This window comes from Chinchilla lanigera, unplaced genomic scaffold, assembly GCF_000276665.1.
Source record: "Chinchilla lanigera isolate Chin_1 unplaced genomic scaffold, ChiLan1.0 scaffold00018, whole genome shotgun sequence".
NCBI lineage: Eukaryota > Metazoa > Chordata > Mammalia > Rodentia > Chinchillidae > Chinchilla > Chinchilla lanigera.
In genome coordinates, this window is record NW_004955419.1 from 3,320,370 (window position 1) to 3,337,879 (window position 17,510).

Here is a 17,510-nt window from a genome sequence, read left to right on the forward strand (position 1 = left end):
AAAAAAAAAGAAAGAGTAATGAGACATCTATGAAGTGTGATCTAAAAATACAGTGAATGTTTAGATTAAATTATACATATAATAAAAGATGGAGTGCCTTTAACCCCCTCGCTAAAATGCTCCTGCTTATTTTTAACAAGTTCATCTCATCATTCCTGCCACTTTCTGAAGCAGTTCTCAAAGTTCTTCCATGAGTATCTTTAGTTGTGCCGTGCAGCCACTTGAATGTCCTGAGTAGATTCACAGTGTTCCCTTTCATGGTCGTCTGATTTGGGGCAAGAGCCAGAAATTGAACAGTGCCAGATCCAGTGAGTAGGGTGGATGAAGACATACTGTGTTTTTACAAGCCTTCCTTTCCATTGTATGTCACTCAGCACCAGCATTCGTTATATTTTTTATCACACCTTGAAAAGACATGAAGGAAGACTTCCAGAACTACTTCAGAAATTGGCAAGAACCAGGTGTGGTGGTGTTCACCTATAATCCCAGCACTTGGGAGGCTGAGGCAGGAGCATCTTCATGAATTCAAGGTCAGCCTGGGCTGCATATGAGTTCAAGGCCAGCCTGAATTACCTAATGAGACCCTGTCTCAAAAAACAAAGCAAAAGTAATTGGCAAGAGCAATGGAATAAGTGTGTTCAAAGGGAGAGGAGTATTTTGAGGGGGGATTAATGGCAATATGTCTTTTGCTGTAATTTTTTAATTTAAATATTCACATATTTTGATCATGGCACTTCTGTAGGTCTTTGAAGCCACATTTTAAGAGTTGTTATTTTAAGACTCTTAATTTCTTTTTAATTAAAACTTAAAAACTGGGCTGGGAAATTATCTCAGGGGTAGAGCACTTGCCTAGCATATGTAAGGCCCTGAGTTCCAGCCCCAGCACACCCACATGCAGGAAAACTGTGATGGTTACCCCTTGAAAGAGTCTGTCTTGAAAAGTTCGCATTTAGGACATCAAGTCTAATTTTTCTAATGTGCTAAATTCTATAAGCTCTTTAGGACATTTAGTTTTATCCCAGTTATTCATGTTTTTCAGCCAGTTCAATTTGTCACTAAGAATAGACATGTAAAATGCTAAGCAGACTTAACAAAGTTTTGAGTAATTGTTCTTCCTTTTTTTCCCAATTATCAATTAATTAACATTTCTTTTTAATGGTAATTAATGCCCTATTAGTAATATAAGCGAAACACTTCTCATTATTTTGTGTTATTTTCTATTGTCATAAGATTTTCCTTTATTAAGAATTCTGCTTGTTTTCTTAGTTGCCTGAATTAATGTCTTCTTCCAAATAGGAGAAAAGATTTTTGACAGCTCAGTTACAGGAAATAGAGAACCAGAGTTTGAATCTGTTCCAAAGGAGAGATGAAATTGATGAACTAGAAGGGTTCCAGCAACAGGAACTAAGTAAAGTAAAGCACATGGTATGCATTTTGTTTTAGATTGTGAATACTAATAATACTGAGTTACAAATAATGATAACGTACTCTCAGTTTGGCTGATCATCAGTCTAACTGCTGATGAATAGACCTACAGTGTTTGATATTAATCACATTTAAATGTTTTGAAATTTACTGAAATAGAAAATTTCTATTTGAAATACATTTCGTTTTCCTACTTGTTAAGTATAAAGCATATAGCTCTTCCTCTGGGCTTGTACTTTTTTTTTAATAAATGACAGAATTTCAAACTGGGGGTATAGCTCATGGTAGAGTCCCTGCAAGAGAGAGAAAGAGGGTTTTGCCATGTGCCCACAGTGCCCTTGGACTCATGATCCTCCTACCTCAGCCTTCTAAATAGCTGTTACAATAGGCACATGACATCCAGCTAAACCCCCTTCTAATACTACAAACATGTTATAAAATTTTGGCTATTTACTTTTTTTTACATATGTTTCTTGAGCTGGGCATGGTGGTACACACCTGTAATCCTAGCACTCATGAGGCTGAGGCAAGAGGATCACCAAGAGTTCGAGGCCAGCCTGGGCTATGTAGTGAGTTCAAGACTAGCCTGAACTACATGGTGAGACCAGTCTCAGAAGCGTGAATACAAAGTATATTTCTTAGCAGAAGCCTAATGCAACTCTATGTCTTTGAATCAGCTTTTAAAAAAAGAAGAAAGTCTGGGGAACATGCAGCAAGAATTGGAGGCACGGACCAGAGAACTTAGTCGAACCCAGGAGGAATTGATGACTTCTAATCAGAGGTCATCAGACTTAAGGCAGAAGCTAGAAGAGTTGCAGAGATGCTACTCAACGCTGGAAGAGCAAAGGTTCTTGCTTGGTCTGTGGGGTCCGAGGGAAGAGGTGTTAGTGTAGCTCAGGCTGTAGCCCGTTCACCTTTCCCCATTGCTCATCAAGACACTAGTGCTGGTAAAGACCTCCAGTCTTGCCTTTACCTGCCCAGGACTCCGGCTCTCCACCCTATCCTACGGAGCCTTCCTCCTCTCCACCTGCCTGCACTCTGATCCATTCCTGCTGAGCAGTTCAGTATGGTTTTACTTCTATGGGTATTGTGTAAGCAAAGGCAGGTTGGGATTTCTTGCTCAAACCTGAGTGGACTTCTTTCTTTGGGGTTCTGCTTTGGAGAGAGCCAGCAGGTGTTTTCCATTGATAACCTCCATGTAGTTAACAGTGTTTGCAGCCCTCACATAGAGGAAACCATGTGCATTTTTCCTTTGGAGAGTGTGTCATAAAAGAATTATCCAAATTTTTCCTTGTCTGCTTTCTTTTGATGAAGAGATCATGTGACAGCTGCAAAAGCAGGTGCAGAAAATAAGATCACAGCCTTGGAACAAAAGGAACAAGAGCTCCAAGCATTCATTCAGCAACTGTCCATTGATTTGGAAAAGGTAAATAGTGCATGAGTTCCTAGGATTCATGAGTAGAGACTCAAATCTAATCCCATCAGAATTTCATCCTTGGATTAGCATCCTTGGGGGTCAACCTGTGTTTCTCACCCTGCTCTATCTGCAGTTCTAGCCAAGCTACATTCAGGTAAAAGAGCTTCCCAGCTCAGAAAGGTTGTCTAACAGAAGAGGTCAGCAGTATCCAGCAGTGCCTCTCAGAGTGCACCATTTGGGCTGCTCAGATGTGTCTTAACTGCTGTAAGTTTCCCTGAGGGGCACCTGGGCGGCGATTATTTACATCCTAACTATCTCAAACTGTCTCAAGTGTCACTCAGGCAGGTGTCATTTCAACCAGTTGATTTTTATATTGAATACGCTTAGTAAAATTGTCATTTTTATATTTCCTGTTGTATTATTTCATAAAAATTAACAAAAAATATGCAATTTTTGGTCACCCCTATTTAAATAATTGGACTGGTAAGTAGTTAAAGTACCACGTGGCTTATATAGTAAGTGATTGAGCTAGATTCAAGCTCAAGTCTTTTTTTTGGGGGGGGGGGTGGTGCTGGGATAGAACGCGGGGCCTCAACCGTACTCAACCTCTGAGCTATGTCACCAGTTCCCTAACCTAAGTCTTACTGGCTCTACTATGCTCTGTCACCTCACAATAAGAAGCACCCAATAAATACATCTTACATGAATGAACAACTGTGATGTAAGGTTTCTGCCCACAATGAACTTAAAATCTAGACAAACATACTCTTCTCTCTCCGAGGCTTACAGTTTCATTATAGAAATCAAAACTTCTGTACCCACAAGGAAAGCAATTCACGAATTCAACCAGCCCTAAATAAGTGAGCTGTGCAAAAGACTTACTGTGGGAGGAGCACATTTCCAGCCTAGGCATCCAAGAAGCCTTACTGGCGGAGCTGGAACATCAGGGATAGGTAGGATAGCAGGAAGTGGAGAAGGCAGAATGAGTCCATCTGAATCTATGGACCAGGGGCGCAATAGGTATACAGTTTTGGGCCTTGGGGGATTCTTTTATAAGAGTACCATCCATCCTTTGAGAACTATCCATCCTTTTTATAATTGGAGAAAGGAGACTCAAAGAAGTCTAGACTATGATCACAGTAAGGCCACTCATTATTGACTGTGTGTTAGGTTCTGTACTGGCGTTAGAAATCCTATGCTGAACAGTACTGCCCTTCCCTTTTTTGGTGCTTATAAAGGGGAAATCAGGCTTTAATCATTATATATATATTGCTAGCTTCTAGTGCTCTATGAGGTGATTTAGGATTCTGTTACAGCAGCGTGATATCAGACCTAATCTTGGAGTCACAGAATGCTCCCGTTCAGGAAGTAACACTGCTCTGCATGGAGGGAAAGGGGTGATGGGAGAGAATTTCAATCAGGGAAAAGCATGAACAAAAACCCTGAGCCAAATAAAGGACTAGCACATTCAGGGAACTGGAAGAAGGCCAGAAGGGTGCCGCGCAGGAGGAGGGAGGAGAATGGATGCTCTGGCTGTCAGGAGCAGACATACTGAACGGCCTTCCACTTAGGACTTTTGCGGTTGTCCAGTCATGAGATGATGTTGGCTTTGACAAAGTGTGAAGATAACGGGACTTGGTCAGATTTAGGAAATACTGAGATTGATGAGCTTGCTAATGCAATGGATAAGGGAGGAGAACAGCAAGCAAAAAGGAAGGGTTGGGGATTTCCGGGTCTTTGGCAGGAGCTACTAAGTGGCTGGTATTGCCAATCATTAGATTCATTAATTACAGCAAGGACAGTATTAGTGTGAAGATCATAAGTTTGGCATTAGTTTTTATTTTTGTTGCCCTTCTTAATACTGAGTAGATATAAAATAGCATTTATAAAAGATAAATAAGGTGGAAAGTGTAACAGTACAATGAATCTCCTTATATCTTACTCCCCCAGATGAAGGAAAAGAACAGTATGTATCTTTGAGGCTTCCTGTGTGTCCTTCATGATTTTATTACATTCCTTGTTCCTCCAAAAGTAAGCACTATCCAGAAATTGGTTCCATTATTTTCTTACCATATGTTATTCCTAAACAGTATCTTCTTTCTTATGCTTATTAATATATAAATGAAATCATGTTACACGTACTGTCATCAAAAAATTTATTTTTATTGCCATTCACATGAAACATTCACATGAAAATTACAACTGTAATATATTCTTTTCTCAACTATAAAGTATGGACAATACCAGCATTTATTTATCCATACTACTGACAATGGACACTGGTGTCTGGTCTTTACTTACAAACAAGGCTGCCATGAAGTTTGGTCACACTGTGCAAGAGTTTACTACAGGGTATGTAAGGCGAAAAGCATGAGTCAGGCTGGGTGCAGTTGTGTACAACTAATCCCGGCATTTGGGAGGTTGAGAAAGGAGAGTCACCATGAGATTGAGGCCAGCCTGGATTACATAGTAGTTCAAGGGCAGCCTGAACTACGTAGGGTGACTGTTCATGTGATATGTGAATTGGCAACTTTAGTAGATAATGCTCAGGTTTTTTCCTATAGTAATTGTAATAATTTATATACTCCTGTCAGTAGTTTTTCTTCCTATTAAGTTGTAAAACTATCAGACATGTACTTTTTGTAAGTTTGGTGAATATGAAATACCTCACTAATTGCACTTTGACTTCTCCAGATTACTGATGAGGTTGGGCTTCTTTGCATGTGTACTTGGCTATTCACACTCTTCTGTGAGGTACTACTCGGATCTTCTGCCCATTTTTCTGTAGTGTTTTCTTTTTCTCATTGTAGAAATTCTGCCTGTCTGTTTTGTTATATTGGGGATTAACCTAGAGCCCTTACACTGAGCCATCATCCAGAAACTTTTTTATTTTTGATTGTATTTTATTGTACTGTTTGTGGGATAGCTGGCTAAGTTCCTAAATTCCCAAGGGTGAGCTCAAACTTGTGATCCTCTTGCCTTTGTCTCCCAGAGTGCTGGGATGCCAGGTATGTGCCACATGCTCAGTTAGGAGGTTTTTATGTAAGTCACGGCCACCATAGTCCTTCTTGAGTTATCTGAGTTGCAAACGTCTCGTTCCGGTCTGGCTTGTCTTTGTATCCTTTGTGGTATGTTCCTATATTCTTCATTTCAGTGTATACTGAACTTAGTATTTCCTTTTAAATTTGCCTTTGGTTTTTTTCAAAAAATGTTTCTTTATCCATGATCACAATGCTATTTTCCCATATTATTATCTGAAAATTTTATAGTTTTGCCTTTTACATCCAAATCTTTGCTGTGCCTAAAGTGTGATTTTGGTGTAAGAACAGGGTCTATATTCAAGTCCACGTGTACATGGGCTACTCCTGGGCTTTGGCAGGGTGCCGCTGGGGGGTGTACACCAACACTGAACACCTTTCCAACTGTAGTAGTAGGGAAGTCCTGGTGTCGGTAAAAACAGGTCTCCCCACCTAGTGGGTTTTTTAGGAGTATCTTTATTATTTTTGGCTCACTGCTCTTCCACGAAAGCTTATAAAACTCCTTGTTTTGGGATATTGATTGGAATTAATTGCACTGAATCTGTGTATCAGTTTAGGTAGCATTGACCACTTTTGCACTTTTTCCCTTTGGTACGGGGGATTGAACCGAAGGTCTTCATGCATCACTAGCCCTTTGAAAGGATCTCGCTAAGGTGACCTAGAGTGGGTTTAAACTTACCATCCTCTTGCCAGGGTGCTGGGATTGTAGGCATGTGCAATCATGCCTGACTTAGTTTTGATGTGTAATAATGAATCTGTAGATTCTTTTGAGTTACTTTTTTTTATGGCAGTGCATCTGTGAACCATGACAATGCCAAGTTTTGTTTTGTTTTGTTTTGTTGCTGAGGCTTGAAACCTGGGCCTTTGCACTAAACTACATCTCTATCCCTTTCTTTCACTTTTAGACAGGGTCTAAGTCACTCAGTTGCTGGGCTTGAACTTGAGAGTTTCCTGCCTGAGCCTCCTGGAATGCTGGGATTACACACATGCGCCACCGTGCCTGGCTTATTTCACATTAGCTAAAGTGTCAGGTACTGCAGCTCTTGAGTATAATTTGTGAAAGCAAACACCTTGGTTTATTCTTGCTGTCCAATATTTTCTACAACAGATATTTTATTTTCTGTAGGTTTTTTATCAGATGAAGAAAGTTTCCATTTTTTCTAAGCTTTATTAGCCTGACTTAACATGTATCAAAATCTGTACTTTTCCAGTTACGCTATAGTAAGTTTTGAGAAATGCACACCCATGAAACCACTGCCACAATCAAGATACAGAAAAAGTAGTGAATGCGTGTAATCCCAGCACTCAGGAGGCTGAGGCAGGAAGATTACTGTGAGTTTGAGATCAGTTTGAACTGCATAGTGAGACCCTGGTTGAAAAAAAGAGTTTGCCCTCTACCTCTACCAGTCAGTCCCCACCCTCAATGTCAGACAGCCACTGCGGTCTTTTTTATTACTATAGATGAAAGTTGTTCAAATGGGTGTAGTAGAATGTGCCTGTAGTCTCAACTCCTCAGGAGACTGAGGGAAGACCATCACTGGAGTCCAGGAGTTTGAGGCCAGCCTGGGCAAAATAGTAAGATCCTATCTCAAAAATAAATAGCCTGGTGTGGCAGCACACACCTATAGTCCTAACACTTGGGAGGCTGAGGCAGGAGGATCCCCACAAATTTATGGCCAGCCTGGGCTACATGAAGCCAGTGTGTACTTCTTAGTGAGACCATGTCTCAAAAAAACAAAAAATGTAAAACTAATAAATAATTTAAAACCTAAAAATAATAAATAAATAATGAAAAGATTACTCTTTCCTAAAGTTTCATACAATATACACTCTTCTGTGTGACTTCTTCCATTTAGCATTTTATTTTTGAGATTCATTCATGCTATGTGTACAGTACAGTAGTTTATAGTTTCCATTGCTGAATCATATGTGATTCCTTTCTTTAGATATACATTTTGTTTCCTTGTTTATCTTTGCTAGACTTTGAGGTTATTTCCAGTTTTTAGCTGTAGTACAAAATAAACTGTTATGGGGCTGAGGATATAGCTCAGTGGCATAAGCACCTGCCTGGCAAACGCAAAGTCCTGAGTTCGATTCCCGGTACCAAAAAAAAAAATTGATTAATGGGTCTGAAAGCCCTGCAATCAAAATAAGCTGTTACGAACAGTTGTGCACAAATCTTTGTGTGGCATGTGTTTTCATTTAGGTAAATAATTAAAAGGGAATCGCTGGGTCATAAATCAAACGTGTAGATCTGTATGAGGAAGTGCTAAAACTTTTCTGAGGCAGTTCTGTCATTTCACATTCTGCCAGTATAACAATTCAGGTTGCTTCATTCTTGTCAACATTTGCATTCACGAACAGGTGTACAGTAATGTCTCGTTGTGATTTTCATTTGTGTTAGTGATGTGAACATTTTCTAGTGCCTTTATTTTTGGTACCAGGAATTGAACTCAGGGCCTTGCACTTGCCTTGTGTATCTTTTATAAAGTGTCTTTTGCTCATTTTTATTGGGTGTCTTATTATTATTAAATTGTAACGGATACAAGATTTTTAATCCAATATATGTATCGCTACTATTTCCCCATCCATGACTCTGGCTTGCCTTTTCATTTTCTTTATTGTATCTTTTAAAAACCAGAAATACTTAATTTGAGGAAGTCAGAAATCTAATTTTTTGGCGGAGGTTGTTTTGTTTTTTTTTTTTGTCTTTTTGACACAGGGTCTCATTCTGTAGTTGAGACTGGCCTTCAACTCAGTTTGTAGCCCAAGCTGATCTCAAATTCACAGCAGTCCTCCTGCCTCAGCCTCCCTAGTGCTGGGATTACAGGCATGTGCCATCAGGCCTGTCTTCTAATTTTATTTTGATTCCTGCCTTCTGTGTATTTCTGTGTACTATGTATTTAAGTGTTTACCTGCTCAAAGGTCTCAAAAGAGTTTCCTTGGTGACTTTCAAATATGGCGCATGGGCCCTTCCAGAGGTTTGTGAGATCAAAACTGTTTTTCTGATAATGCTCGGACTTTGCTTGCCTGTCTTCACTCTCATTCTCTCCTGAGTAATTTCCTGGAGGCTGCCTGACTCGTGATATTGCGGTAGATGAAAGTATGAGAATCCAAGTGTCTTCTATTAAGAAAGATGTTAGATTGGCAAAGAGAGAAAACAGTGCCACTCTTAATCACTAAATGCTTTTTGTAGACTAGTGTGGTGGTGTGTACTTGTAATTGTAGCACTGTGGAAGGGTGAGGCAGGAGGATCGCAAGTTCAAGCCCAGGCTAGTTGTGACTTAGCAAAACTGTGTTTCAAAACTAACCAACTTAGCAAATAAGTGGCTGGGGACACGGTTCTGTCAAAGACCCTTCAATCCCCAGTATTGAAAAAAAACAAAATAACCTTTTTGCATTGGAAAGTATCATGTTTTGTAAAAACAGGACATTTATGTTAATGTGGTATATTATATTTACGTTAACATGTATTTTTAAATGTTCTGAATTTGATTTTTGGTGGGATTTTTTGTGGGAATTAAACCCTTATGGACCCTCTGGCACTGAAGTACATCCCAACCCTTCCTTCCTTGCTTGCTTGCTTTCTTGGTGTGTTTTGTTTTGTTTTGTTTTGTTTTGTTTTGAGTTTTGAGGCAGAATCTCACTGAACTGCCCAGGCAGGATTTGACTTGTTATCCTCGTACCTCAGCCTCCTGAGTGCTGGGATTACAGATACGCACCTGAGACAGGGTCTTGCTGTGTAGCCCAGGCTGGTCTTGAACTCCTGGTGATCCTCCTGCCTTTTATCATAAATGGATGTTGAAGTCTATTGTTGAAGTCTGTATGTTTTATCATATATGGATGTTGCAGTTTATGGATGTGGAAGGCTTTGTATCTTTTGAGATATTTTACTTTTTGAAACTTCATTACCTAGTGAATTGCCTTAATTTTTGTTAATGTGAAGCCAATTTTATATTCTTTGAAAAAATCCAACTTGATCACGTGTTACGTCTCTATAGATTATTAAATTTGGTTTGCATATATTGTTCAGAATTTTTCCTTTTATATGCACAAGTAACTTTTCTTTTAATTGCTTCCTTGTTTTATTTTGGTATCATGATTTTGTTAGCCCCATAGAAGGATAGGGAATTTTCCCTTCTTTTCTGTGCTGTTAAATAGTTTGTATATGGTTGTAATTTTGAGGTTCTCAAATGTTTCTTAGGATTTTCCATAGAAAATGTCTTTATGTGAAGATTTTTAAATTATTGTTATCTCTTTATTGCAAGAGAATTACTATAATTTTCTATTTTTTCTTCAGTTTTGTTAACTTTTTTTTTTACATACAATAATTTACATTTGCTTTCAGTTTTTTAAATTATATTTCTTACATTCTCTTTTTAAGTGTTTATTTTGAAACAAGATCTTGCTAAGTTGTCTAAGCTGGGATCAAATTTGTGATCCTCCTGCCTCAGTCTCCTGAATAGCTAGAATTAGAGGCGTACCCCTCTATGGCCAGTTTATTTTCTACTATTTTTCTTATTCATTTTTGCCAGATGTCTGTCAGTTGGGAGACAAAATTGTACTTTTAATTCTCTCCATTGTTGTGTTCAATCCATGAGATCCAGTGTTACTTTGCTTGTGTGCATGAGAGAGAGAGACAGAGACAGAAGGAGAGAGAGATACTGGGGACTGAACTCAGACCTTTGCGCTGAGCTATATTTTCACCCCCTTTTTAATTCTTGATGTTTTGAGACAGAGTCTTGCTAACTTGCCCAGGCTCAGCTTAACATCGAGCAATCCTTCTGCCTCATCCTGCCAGAGTATGCACCACCACCCGCAACTCAACATTGCAAAGTTTTGCCATTATTAGATGGCATTTCCTCAGCTGAGCCATTGTCTTCCAATTTATCCTTTTTCCAACTTGTATTATACTTAATATATTTGGGGTTTTTTGGTACCAGATATCGAACTAACAACCTTGTGCTTGCCAGGCAGGTGCTTGTGCCACTGAGCTATATCCCTGGCCCTATATTTAATATAATATTTTAGTGGAATTCATCTTTTAAGAGCAGAATATATTTATTGAGGGAAAGAAAGCTTCTGTCCGAGAGAGGGACAGAAGGGAGCCTGAGTGGGTTGCCCAGGGGAATTCATCCTTCTTAACTTAAATATATATACAGTGAAGCGGGGAAGGGATGTTGGAAGAACTAGGATAGCCAGGTAGTTGGAGCTCAGGGAGGACGTGTGGAAACCATGCTAGATGAGGCCAGAAGTGTGTGCAGGGACCAGTTAGTATAGTATAAATAGTGAAATTCCATAGTTATTCATTAATGAACTGACCTCTTGTTAAAGAATAGCTTTTTAAAAATTTCATGTTCAGAATAGCTGCTGTTTATTGAACAGCTACTCAGTGCATCGTATTCAGGCACTTTGCTGAGAAGGCCACGTCAAATCCTCACAACTGCGTTTCAGTCACTTACTGTTTTGCCATCTCACAGGTGATAGAAGGAGCCTCTGAGGGGCTGAATGGTTTGTGCATGGTCACACAGCTGGAGTAGCTGACAGAGCCAGGGTTCAGACTCGTGTCTGTCAGACCCACTGCCCAGCCCCAGTCGTGCTGCGTCTGTATTCCAGGACTGTCGCTGTGGGGCTCAGCCTTGGCTGGGAAATAGGTGAGGAAGGTGATCCTCAGCACAGGGGCAGGTTTGGCAGCAGGAAGTGCAGCGTGCAGTAGTGCACGGCAGGCGCTGAGGGCCCAGAGAGACCAGGAGATGTGCGCTCCTTAAGGACCTTTGCTCAATGAAGTGACTTGCATAAGGTGTATTTGTTGTTGCGGTTTTCACTGGAAGGAGTCACCCGCTTCTCTCAAGTGCAGATGACTGTGTGCAGCAAGCACGGGCTTTGGGTCCAGAAGACTGGCGTTGGCCCCTAGTCCATCTCCGAGGGGCGTGTGTCTTTGGTCGTCCCCAGGCACCAGTTCCCTGCAGATGGACAAGGTGGAGAGTGGTTGTGAGGACCAGAGGCAGCTGGAAGAGCTTGCCCGTGTTCTCCAGGTTGTAGCCGCTGCTGCTCCTGAACCACGCTCTTGCACTTAGGACTAGGGCTCTCGTTAATATTATTAAGAAACCTCTGAGAGGGCCGAGTACAGCCATAGCAGTTTGTTTTCCTTCCTGTCAGTTAACCTCGGCACAGTAGTGCCACTGAGCTGCGCCACAGACAGCTCTGCTGGCCTCCTCACCCGACCTCCTGCGCTCAGTGAACTTGTCTGCTACCCTTTTGCACCTTGACTCTCACACCACCCTCCACTGGACCAGTCCATTTCTTCCGAACACTGGATCCTGCCTGTCTCTGACATGTCACAGCACCTTGCGTGTCCCCCTGGTGCCGCATGGTTGCGTTGTTTCGTGGTCAGTTGTGTGTATATCTGTCTCCACCAGCAGCCGCCCTGGTTCTGTGGCCCAGGACCTTTGTACGCCCAGCATACAAGAGATGCCAGAGTTTAGGCCTCATAAAAGTTTATCCATTTGTGGGGTTGTGAGTCAACTCTGGACACTTCCTCTCGCCAGCTACCTTGGCTGTCACCCTGTGACAGTGGAGAATGGCAAGTGGTTCTTCCCCAAGCCCTGGGCCCAGGTTGTTCCATCCTATTCTGAGGAGAGACTGGCTGGGCTGCAAGCTGAGCGTGAGTCTGTGCTTGCGCAGACTACAGAAGCCTGCGTGGAGGGGATTGGAGGGAGCAGAGTGGGGGGTACCCTTCTCCGCGGGAGGCGGGTGCCGTGCCGCAACGTGTGGGGAGGAGAGTGAGCGTATCCGGTGGGTGCAGGATCCCCACTAGGGATCTGAGAGCTTATATATTCAAAGCACCTTGGATTCTGTGCTTTGACATTGAGTAGTATTTGAGGATTGGTCATATTGAAAGGAATAAAGTCTATCCTGCTGCCACCACCCCTGCGATCATTTAAAGAGAGAATGCAGTAGAGATGGTTGGGCTGGGGCCAAGACTGAGATGCACACCGCTGTGGTGCAGTCCCTGTGCCTTAAGCCTTGTGAATCCGTTGTTTGTTTCCTAAGTTCTCTTGCTGGCCTTAAAGCAGCTACAATGGCATCATCACTGTCTCGTTCAGTCTCTAGAGTTTCTAGGTCAGCAAACCAGGAGCTTCTCTGGTAGGACTGGCTCTACCGCCACTGCGGGGAGGTCGTGATTTTGTTCCTTCCCCACCACCAGCTGCTTAAATTAGGAAGAATGCTTGCTTCTGGATTTCTGAGTGTTCCTAGGTTCTAATCTCGCATCTTCTGTATCCTCTTCTCAAGGAAGATTTCCCTCTTCAGTGTTTTTCTAGGGTGCAGTTGAGCACAGAATTTTGGGGAGGTCCCAGAGGAGACAGGAAGGAAAGGAGAGGGCTCACAGTATAATCGGCTCCCGGCTTTCCCCGGCAGGTCACTGCTGAAACTCAAGAGAAAGAAAAACTCATCGCACATTTGCAAGAGAAGGTTGCATCCCTGGAGAAGAGACTGGAACAGAACTTATCGGGAGAAGAATACGTGCAGGAACTCCTGAAGGAGGTAATTTCACTCTGCTTGTGCTGGCTGGTGTGGGAAAGGCAGTGGTGACTTCATCTGTCCCAGAATTTCAGAGCTGCAGGTCAGCAAACAGCTTACTGAGAAGACTGCTCTGTCCAACTTTGGCATTTGTGGGTGGTTTGTTTTTTTTGGATATGGGGTCTCACTGTGTTTCCTAAGCCAGTTCTGAACTGGGCTCAACCAGTTCTTCTGCCTCAGCCTTCTGAGTAGCTAGGACAGCAGGTGTGCATGTCCACCCTGGTTTCTCCATCTCTGGATTGTGCTGCTTGCATCAGAACAGGCTGTGTGCCTGTGCACTCCTCAGGAAAGGGGAGAGCTCTCTTCGGAAGTGTGTGTGAATGGGTTGCACCAGATCCCCTGATGATTGACATGGTTACTCTGTCTTCCTGCACTGCTTCCTGCCCACCCTGGTCCATGCTCTTTTGGGCAAGGAAAATCATTGCCATCTCTCTTTGGCACAAGCAAGATGAGCTTGGAGAACAACGCTGCGCATCAGAGGGCCTTTTGGCAGTTGGCCTCTTGCCCAGTGGTGTAGCTGAATTCCTCATCAGGTCTGGTGCTGATCTCTGCCCCGTTCTCCCATCTCTTCCCGTCCCAGTGACTGGCCTCAGCATGACACAGGTGACCAAGTAGGCCTTAGGCTTATTTCATGGTACACCCTCACTTTCTGTCTCCATTCAATGTCTCAAAATGAAAAAGGGCTGGGAATGGAGCTAAGTGTGAAGGCCCTGGTGCCAATCTACCCTACTGAAAGAAAGGAAAAAAGGATGATTGGAGCAGAGTAGGGCCTCAGTGTCAGCCATTATTATTATTGTGGCACCATGGTTACTACAGTAAGTTTACAGAGTGCACAGGAGTCCCTCGGAAATTTGTTTGAAGCACATGTCTTCAGCCCAGCCCTTGAAATCTTGATTTCAGCAAGCCTGGAGTAAGGTCTCAAGTTGAACAACTACCCCAGGTAAATCTAATGCCAAAGTTTGGAAGACACCACTTTGAAAAATGTTGCCTACAGAGTAACATTCAGGCTGTTTTCCCGCAGCATTATAAAGCCCTTTATTATCTGGCTCTTTTACCCAACTTTGTAACCCCATTTCTCATCACCTAGGCTTTAGGAGTGGTAGTTGCCTGCAGGCAGCGAGCTCTTCTCTTCCCAGCAGGTCGCCTCCTGCCTCCCCGGGCCCCTGGCTGCCTCTGATTTAGGAAACTCCCCCTTGCAGTGGCCCTGTCTCCCGCTCTGTGTATCACTACTGCAGCCACTTACTGCATTATTAGCCATTTGACCCAAACTCAGGGACAGAGAACCGTACCAAATGTATCTGTGCGTGGTTTCGCTCTGTGAATTACATCTTCATTTTCTGTGGGGTTTTTTTTTTTTTTTGTCCCCTGTACATAGCAGAAGCCATGGTGTTGCAGGCATCAGTAGTAGTTATTCAACAGAGACATGACTCTTTTCCTTTGCTCATTTTCACCTTACAGAAAGCAGCAGCTGAACAGAATTTGGAGGATACCAGACAGCGACTGTTGGCAGCCAGAAGCAGCCAGGCCGAGGCCATCAGCGTCCTGGAGGCTCGGGTACTGACCTGACTCAGGGTTTCCTAGGCCTGGGTGGTGACCTGGCTGAAAGATCTTGTAGGGAGTAGAGATAGTTATTTTCTTCACTCTTGCATTACCATCATTCTTCCACATAAAGTCGTTCTCTTACTTACTTAGCTGTTTATTCCCATTGGTCTCCCCCCTGTAGGAAACCATTTGAATGTGGTTAATACAGACCTTACCTTAAAATGGGTAGTACTGTTTCATGTGCATGTGTTCTTCATTTGTGTAAATGTAAATGGCATAGCTATGGATAGGTCTTCTTTATTACTTTCTTTCTTTTTCTTGTCTTTTTTGAGACAGGGTCTCGCTGTGCAGTTCAGGCTGACCTTGAGCTCACTTTCCCGAGTGCTGGGATTACAGGCGTGTGCCACCACGCCCAGCTCTTTGTTACCTTCAACTGCTCCGTCTCCCACCTATATCTGCCCGTAGCGCTTACCTCCTTCCTATGCATTTGTCTACTACATGGCAGTCACCCAGACTGCCCTCGACTTCCTACCGCCTCTAGTTACCCTGCAGGGAGCGGCCTGTCCCTAGCTCCCGTGGGGTGATAGACAGTGTGACTGAGTGCGACAAGATTGTTCCCAGGAGAGCTGCACCTGGCTGTCCTCCTGCAGCATGCATCCACCGTCCTAAATCTGCATTTCTGCTTTTTCTATCATGACCATTTCACTGCTTTTTACTTTGTTGATACTGGTTTTTGTTTTTTGAGGATTTTTTTGGCCAGTTTTATAGTGTGAAGTGCATTGCTTTATTTTCATTGCTGTGGTTATCAGTGATAACCACATTTTGTCCTTTAGGAACTGTACGTACATATCCTTGGCTTGTTCTTCCTTGTCATTTTCAGTCTTTGTCTTCCTTAGTTGGTAAGATTTCATTGTATGATTTATAATATTTTGTAAGTTTCAGTCCTCAAGTCTCTTAACTTACTGTATGGGTCTTTGTTAAACAGAAATTCATAGATATGATGTATGATCAGATTGATCAAGTGTTTTTCTATATGAAGATCTATTTAAGAAATCCATTCATAGCTGGCCATGATGTAATCCCAGCACACCTGGAGGCTGGGGTGGGAGGATCTCCAATTCAGCCCAAATGACTTAGCAAATCCTGTCTCAGAAATAAAGGACTGGGAATGTAGCTCCCTGTGAAGCCCTAGGTTCAATCCCCAGTAGGAAAAGAAGCCATTCTTGCTCCTAAGTCACAGAGATCATCTGTATTTTTGCATTAATTTTGTAATTTTGTCCTTCACATAATAGATCTCTAATTCGTGTGCAAACTGTCTTCACTTGTGAAATTAAGTTAAGAACAGCTTTATTTTCCTCCAGGCTTTACTTCCTTCACTAAACACTGTGTCCTTCCCACCCTGACTTTGTGCTGTATGCTAAGCTTTTACCATATGCTAAGCTTCCGTGTGCAGATAGGTTTGTCTCTATATTCTCCACATATCCTGTTGATCGGTTGTCTGCTCTCCTGCAAATTCTACAGTGTTTTTATTACTGTCGTGTTGTCAGTACTAGATGTCAGTATCTAATAAGACAGATTCTCAGGGACTGGGGATTTAGCTCAGCAGCACAGTGCCTGCCTGGCAAGCGCAAGGTCATGAGTTTGATTTCCGGTACTAGGAAAAAAAAAATATTTTCCTTTTCTTTGAAGGTTTACTATTTGAGAACTTTTAAAGTTTCGTTTGTTTCTTGGTTTGAAGGGGTTTTTGGTTGGAAGTGGTACCTCGGTTCACGAACTCAGTTCTCTCTGTGATTCTGGTAGCAAACTGAACTGGATGGAGGACAAAATCAAATTTCCCCTTAAAGTCAGCACTGAACCTAACCTTTGATTTAGGTCTTATCCAACTGGGTTTGTGACCAGAATTATGGAAAGAATCAAGTTTGTGGGGCTGGGGATTTAGCTCGGTGGCACAGCGCCTGCTTGGCAAGCACAAGGTCATGAGTTCGATTCCCGGTCCTGGAACCCCCCGCCGCCCCCCAAAAAAAAGAATCAAGTTTGTGAACCGGGTATCACTGTACCGGGACTCAAACCCGGAGCCTTGCACATACTAAGCAAGTACTTTCCAAGTGAGCCATATCCCCAACCCTTTTTAAGTTTTTATTTAAAAATAAATAAATAAATTTTAATTAAATTGTTTAAAAGATAAAAACAAAAAAACTTTTTTTGCCTGAGACAAAGTCTTACTAAACTGCTCAGGCTAGGCTTGAACTTGCAACCCTGCCTCAGCCTCCCAGGTAGCTGCAATTAATGAGCATGTGTTACCATACCCAACTGAATAAATTTATAAATTCCTAAAAAATCTCAGCCTTGTAATTCCAGCACTCTCAAGGCTGAGGTAGAGGAGTGCCTAAACTACATAGCGAGACTCTGTCTCAAAAAAAAAAACCTGGGGGCTGGGGATTTAGCTCAGTGGCACAGCGCTTGTGAGTTCGATTCCCAGTACCAGAAAAAAACAAAAAAAAAAAAAA

The 17,510-nt window shown here is 42.3% G+C and overlaps 1 protein-coding gene across 7 annotated transcripts in view; it reads left to right on the forward strand.

Moving 5' to 3' along the window:
* The window catches only part of Golga1 (golgin A1), a 60,145-nt gene that overhangs the window by 20,019 nt on the left and 22,616 nt on the right, over positions 1–17,510 (forward strand). For all 7 annotated transcript variants that reach the window (XR_260603.2, XR_001233577.1, XM_013513149.1 and 4 more), the window contains 5 exons: positions 1,297–1,425; positions 2,103–2,272; positions 2,740–2,851; positions 13,300–13,425; positions 14,920–15,015. Coding sequence is in view for 5 of the 7 variants with exons in the window: in XM_013513149.1 (XP_013368603.1) it covers positions 1,297–1,425; positions 2,103–2,272; positions 2,740–2,851; positions 13,300–13,425; positions 14,920–15,015 (633 nt within the window). In the remaining 2 variants the exon portion in view is untranslated. The remainder of the gene's footprint in view (positions 1–1,296; positions 1,426–2,102; positions 2,273–2,739; positions 2,852–13,299; positions 13,426–14,919; positions 15,016–17,510) is intronic.